We start from the raw sequence: 6,834 nt of genomic DNA, 5'->3' as shown, positions 1-6,834 counted from the left end.
TGGGATGGTTTCATGGGGACCATTGCTTTCCCGCTCTTCCTCCACCCTTCTCCTCTCGTGCTGCTCTTCCTCTGCGACACTGGGCCCGACAGCACTGTGGTTTTCGACCTGGCCTTGGATCCCACTTGTCTGACCTGCCTGAGCAGTGCAAGGTCGCTCGAGGCTCTCTCCTCTACACTTCTTCTTCCCCATGTGGATGTTAAGACCCCTAAGGGTTGTTACCTTTTCCCATCCGCACCTGCACTTCCTAAGGATCTTCGTCTCGTTTGTCTTCATGCTGTTGTCCGTAACCGTGTGATCCGTCCTGGTAGGCCCTTCTTCCATCCCGCCTCTCGGAGGGCCTTCGGGCTGTTTCTTCTTTCGTGTTTTCGTGGTATGTTTTGGGTGTCTTCCCTTTGGGAAACTAGAAGGTAGGGTTACCAACTGCCTTCTCCCTGTGCAGTCTTTCCTGCCGTCACCAGTCTTTCCTAGTTGTCCTCCGGTCTTTCCTGGACGCCAACTGCCCTATTCACAGTAGTCACTGTCTCCAGTAGTGCATTTCTTTGTACAGGTAGATGTCATCCTGCTATGCTCTTGGCATGCCGCACCTCCTCCGGTGCCTATATTGCTAGCTGCAGGGTCATCAGCTGGGGACCACCTATCTTAGATGTTTCGCCCCTTATCCCAGAACATCTCCTGGTGGCGGGGCAGTGAACAGGGACGTCTCCCTGCCACCCCCTGCAGCTAGCATCCCTATGTTGTGCCTGCTCCCCACGCAACTTCCCTCCGTCTCAGCCAGAGCCAGAAACCCAGAGCCAGAAACTTGCTTTCTCTGCCTCCTCTGAAAGCCCCCTGGTTGCTCTCTGCAGACTGGTGCCTCGCAGGCCTAGGTCTCTCAGCAGCCGCGTCGTAGAGTCTGCCACAAACCCTCTTGCTCCTACCTCCACAGGGTATAGTCTCGCGCTCCACCCTGCTTCCCTGCACTCTGCCAGCAGGTCTGCATACTTCGCCCTCTTCCGCTCATGGGCAGCCTCCATCCCCTCCTCCCAAGGCACAGTCAGCTCGACCAGCAGCGCCTTTTTCTCCACTGTGGTCCACAAGACCATGTCGGGGCGCAGGGTGGTACTGCAGATCTCTTTGGGGAAATGGAGTTGTCTGCCCACGTCCACTCCCAGCCTCCACTCTGCACCTTGATTGAGGAGCTTAGGTGGTGGTCTCCTTCCTGTTCCAGCAGGCAGTTCTCCCTGCCTGAGGAATTGGATGTCTTGTTGGGATCCACCGGACTCTCCTCTGTTCGCCTCACTCCTTGCTGTTTCAACAATCTCGGCCAGCTTGCGGAGGATCTGGTCGTGACGCCATCTCAATCTCCCTTGCGTTAGGGCAGTCTTGCATCCTGATAAGACATGTTGCAGTGAGGCGTTGCTGGTACCGCATAGGTTGCAGGCTTGTTCTGTTCCCAGCCACTGGTGTAGGTTGCGAGGGCAGGGTAGGGTGTCGTAGGTTGCTCGGATGAGAAAACTGAGGCGGGCCTGTGGAGTTTTCCACAGGTCCGCCCAGCTGACAGTTCTTGTTGTCATCCCCTCCCATGTTGTCCAGCGGCCCTGCTGGCCCTGAGCGATGGCTTTGACCCTAAGCTCCTCCTGTTCCATCCTGGCCATCTCAGTAGCCACCAGGTCCTTCCTCTCCTTCTTACTTGCTCTGGACCACAGGCAGGGTGGATCCCTCCATCCAAGTCCTGCCCTCCCAAGCTGGACCATGCCCACCACTTCCTGGTGTTGAAGTCTGCTTGCTGCTCTCTGCACCTCCTCCTCCGCCTTCCACTTCCTCCCGGTCTTGATCCGTGCGTCTTGATCTTTCACCGCTATGTCAGAGGACTCCCTCAGCTCCATAAAAAGCCTGGCCTTCTCCTGCCTATACCCGAGGGGGAAGGATTTTATGGGCAGTTGGAGCGCATTCCATGCGTGTATTATATCAACAAGCTGTTTTAAGAGAGGAGTTAAAATACGGCTTGGTAGTAGAGCACTGTAGGGCTTTGTGTGGCCGTGTGCGTGTGTGTGTGCGTGTGCGTGTGTGAGAGTGTGAGTGTGAGAGTGTGTGTGTGTATCAGTGTTAATTTCGTCAACCATGACTATGACTAAAATATTTCGTCAAAGCCCTTTTTTGATTTTCGTCATTTAGACTAAGACTAAGACTAAATTGGGAAGGCAATGACTAAAATATGACTAAAACTAAAATTGATTTTCGTCATTGTGACTAAGACTAAGACTAATTTTTTTTTTTAAAAAGTCTAAGTTAACACTGGTGTTGAATACAATAGAGAAAAAGAGAAGCAGTGTGTGAAGAAGTTTCATTCTGCACAGTGTGATACATGTTAAAAAGAGAAGCAGTGCGCAGAGAAGGTTTATTCTGTCCAGTCAATGATATATGTTAAAAAGAGAAGCAGTGTGTGGAGAAGTTCTATTATGTGCAGTGTTGACTAAAATGACTAAAATGACTAAAAATTGACTAAGACTAAAATTGATTTTCGTCATTTAGACAAAGACTAAGACTAAATTGGGAAGGCAATGACTAAAATATGACTAAGACTAAAATTGATTTTCGTCATTGTGACGAAGACTACGACAAAATCAAAAAAAGCTGACAAAATTAACACTGGTGTGTATTTGTTTGTTTCTTTTTTGTGTCCTTGTCCAAAGTAATACATTTATGTTTGGTTTGCTCACATATTCAAATACGCTGATTGTAACTACCTGTAGCACATAGTACACACTGCACATTCAAAAGGACCACAATGCAAACAAGCTCCCTAAGCCTTTTTGTGTTATCCTTTTGACGCCTTGTAAAAGGTTTTCAATACATATATTGACTTATTTATTTGTATACCTTTTTAATCGGGCTAGGACTTGATTATTTTTTGGAATTCATTAATCAAATTAATCGCATTTTAATCACATTTAAATATCTGACTTGAGAATAATATATTTTTGCATGGATTTTGAATAATTACAATAAATAAGCTTCATCTACAAAAATATTCATTTGTAAAAGTAGAGAGAATCCTTCTCAATGTCAGCAGGCTGTTCACCATCAGGCGTAATACTGCCCTCCACTGGTCTAATCCAGAACTATGTAGCTATATTATACTGCGATTATTTTGTTTAATTGCGTTAATTAATTTATCGAATCACGTGATTAATTAATTAAAATTAACCCTCTCGGCGCCACAGGTTTTTGCCCAAAACTGATGATTTTGACATGTTATATTCAAAAGGCTGTGGCTTAACATGGGTAATAGATAGAGCCTGACAATTAATGAGACAAATATTGAGGATGACCCAAAGTTTATTTTGGGAGTAAATTATCCCATCTAATGTGCATATTATGACGTCATATGGTGTCGGCCATTTTGAATTTATAATGAGTTATTGGATATTTTTGCATATTTTCAAAATATTTTTAATAATTTATCTAATTTAATTTATAAAAATCCCCAGACACCTTCACTATTATGTTCTGTGAATACATTTTGGTCTAGAAAGCAATAGATTGTACACTAAAAGTGTAATTTGTAACTAATATAGTGCAACAATGTAGCATAGTGACAAACACAAGTGAATGGACGGTTGCCGTTTTGCCTGTAGGGACTGGTCTATGAAGGTGACAAGTTATTTTTTAGTGCATGCCCTTCACAGCAATGCCCAGCATACATATTCTATCCACACTAGGGGTATTATGTGCATTTTGTCCATTTGTGTGTCTTTGAACCAAGTACAGCAGGCCTACAGTAGGCCTGTCAGCGTACACCCTGAAGGACTCTGGGTATGGGCTACATGTCTAAAAACTTGTGCAAATATCTATTCAAACCCAGTGTTACATTTACTGATATACAAATAGGTGATATAAGGAAAGTGTGTGTGTGTGTGTGTCTTTCTGATGCACCAAACCCCAGCTGGTATCACACTTTTTTGTTGCAAATAGACTCAGTCAGGTCGCAATTGGACATAATTATTACTATTATTATATCATTAGAATAGAATTGCTATTTATTTAGACCTGCAGTCGGCAGGAACAGTGTCGAGTAGCGTGAACTATGATTCCGTTTTGCACCGAGTAGAATGCGCACGAGACCTCTGTGTCTCGGGCGCATACTCCTCTCACTCCATCCCCCACTGTTGGCAGGAATATGCGCACTTCTTTTGTCTTCATTTACTTTTCTACTTAGTATACAAGCTCTTCTACAAACATCCTTACCACTGTCACCCTCCAGATGATGAATATGACTCTGTAACAGGCAAATTACGACGCGTTGCATCATTCCCCTGTCGTTGCAATGAACGTCGCCAGCATAGCGACAGTATAGCCTACAAAGCAGCATGAAATTACCTCGCATCTCGATCGGAAAAAACCTTCCCTTCCTCAATATACAAGTCTCCTGCAGAAACGAACACTTCTATTGTGTACTTACAAGTGAATGAATGAAGGGTTTTCTTGTTACAGTCCCCATGATCGACGAATAGGCTGTCGATAGTTTCCCTCAGGCAACAGTAACATGGGAAGTATAACGCGACAGAAAAAGCACTCCTGTTTGCATATTACCTCATTTAGGGGCGAAATATATTATGAATACATATGTACAATCATGACAAGTTACCATTTCAGTGCATTTGGTCGTTTATTCAGTAGAATTATCCACGTAATGTCACTACAAGGCTGCTTCCATCTTTCACGTTGCTTCACTGGGGAGGAGTTACTTCCGCAATGTCCGAGGTTTGTAGTTTTGTAGTTTTCTTAAACAAAATGCCATATAAGGCGTTCCAATGTGTTCAGAACTGAAGTACTACATGTCTGCCACCCAATGGAGTGGAAGTTGAACTACATTTGATATCCTATTTGAAAAAAACGGCCGTTGTATTCAATACGGCATCTCGTCGACGAAAGTCGCCTGTGGCGCCGAGAGGGTTAACTTGTTAATGTCCAAGCCCTACTTTTTAATGCTTTAAAAAAATGTCAATAAACAAAAACAATCAAAATCAATCAATTGCTAAAATTTGGCAAGGAGTTTATAACTTATACTTAAATATGGTATACAATACCAAGTATATTATGCAAGTGCAAGTGTGAAACTAGTATGATACTCAGCATCTACCTAATGAGGTAGTGCCAGGTGTTTCATGTAACATCATTACTCAATCTCTGATTATGTTACTCAACGTAGTGGACAATAGTGAATATGAAGAGTTCAGATGCAAAACCCCCTAACTCCATTTCTGAAGACTTGCACTTCTATATTTTTAGAGAACCCCGTTGTTGGTTTGGTTTACATTCATGTACTTGATAATACATGTAAATAGTTATATTACATAAATAAAATAAAAAATATGCAATTTTGATAGCTTTGTATTAAATAAAAATGAATTAAGATTATTTTCTGAAATGGCACTTAGGGGGTTTTGCAACTGAACTCTTCATATGCAATAAATACTAATACAAGTACTGTGAAGTGAACAAATTCAAATGTTGACTACAAACTGTATTTGAATCCGAATGCACTAAGGTATCACCGAAAGACTTGACAAAGTTGGGACATTTGATGTACACTTACTATTTACTATATGTGTGCATTGCAACACAGTTATGTCGTCAGAAAATTACTTTGTTGGTCTGGCTATTGTGTCTGAACTGCAGATTTGTTTTAGTTGCGTTGTTCCGTTCATCACGTTGGCAGGAAGTTCTTCTGTTGGTGGATTTACAGTGCAAATCATTTTATGAATCAAAAACAATCTTTTGTTTTTGTCAATCACATTTAGGTGGATGGTCTCTTACAGCAAGCAAACAAGCGCTCAAAAATAGACTATCCAAGAAGTTCCAGAATGTGAGTGTAGCCATCCCAAAGCAGGGACAACCCGTATATCTGGAGAAGATATTCACAGAGCTCTACATCACAGAAGGGGAACCTGTTGTGGTCAGTTCTGAACACGAGATCAGACAAATTGAGATGGCATCCAAGAAAAAGAAAACGGCAATCAAATACACTGACATCTTCAAGCCTTTAGCTGGGCAAGACAAACCCATCAGAACAGTGATGACAAAGGGAGTAGCTGGAATTGGGAAAACAGTCTCTGTGCAGAGGTTCATTCTAGACTGGACTGAAGGAAAAGCCAATCAAGAAATTGACTTCCTGTTCCCTGTGTCTTTTCGCGAGATAAACCTGATGAAAAAAAAGGAATACAGTCTCGTGGACTTCATCCATCACTTTTTCAGTGAAACGTGTGACCTCATCTTCTCCACTGATGGCAAATACAAAATTGCTTTCATCTTTGACGGTCTGGATGAAAGCAGACAACCTCTGGATTTCCAGGAGAATGAATGCATCTACAGTGTATCAGAACCTGCTTCAGTTGATGCCCTTCTCACAAACCTCATCAATCGGAATCTGCTCCCCTCCGCTCAAATTTGGATCACGTCCCGACCCGCAGCAGCCGATCAGATCCCTCCTGAGTGTGTAGACCAGGTGACAGAAGTGCAGGGTTTCACTGACCAACAGAAGGAGGAGTATTTCAAGAAGAACATCAATGAACAGGAAATTGCCACCAGAATCATCACACACCTGAAGAGATCCAGGACCCTCTACATCATGTGCCACATTCCAGTCTTCTGTTGGATGGCAGCCACTGTTCTCGTTTCTATCCTCAAAGAAGGTTGTGAGATTTCAGCTTCCTTGACCTGGATGTACATACACTTCCTTATCATGCAAGTCAAATACATGAGTCAGAAGTACAAAGGCATCTGCAAACAGAAGACCACTCTGTCCTTGGGGCGACTGGCTTTCCACCAACTGGAGAAGGGCAATATGAC

At 43.3% G+C, this 6,834-nt stretch overlaps 1 protein-coding gene across 1 annotated transcript in view; it reads left to right on the top strand.

Moving 5' to 3' along the window:
• Positions 1 to 5,863: 5,863 nt before the first annotated feature.
• Positions 5,864 to 6,834, top strand: part of LOC134443696 (protein NLRC3-like) — a 1,713-nt gene continuing 742 nt past the window's right edge. Inside the window, exon 1 of the mRNA XM_063193339.1 lies at positions 5,864 to 6,834. This exon is cut by the window's right edge and continues 742 nt beyond it. Within this exon, the coding sequence (XP_063049409.1) occupies positions 5,975 to 6,834 (860 nt within the window). The 5' untranslated portion in view covers positions 5,864 to 5,974.

The sequence above is a fragment of the Engraulis encrasicolus genome, unplaced genomic scaffold (genome assembly GCF_034702125.1).
Source record: "Engraulis encrasicolus isolate BLACKSEA-1 unplaced genomic scaffold, IST_EnEncr_1.0 scaffold_35_np1212, whole genome shotgun sequence".
NCBI lineage: Eukaryota > Metazoa > Chordata > Actinopteri > Clupeiformes > Engraulidae > Engraulis > Engraulis encrasicolus.
The sequence above is the reverse complement of the archived record's forward strand: the minus strand, read 5'-3'. Positions and strand labels throughout refer to the sequence as shown.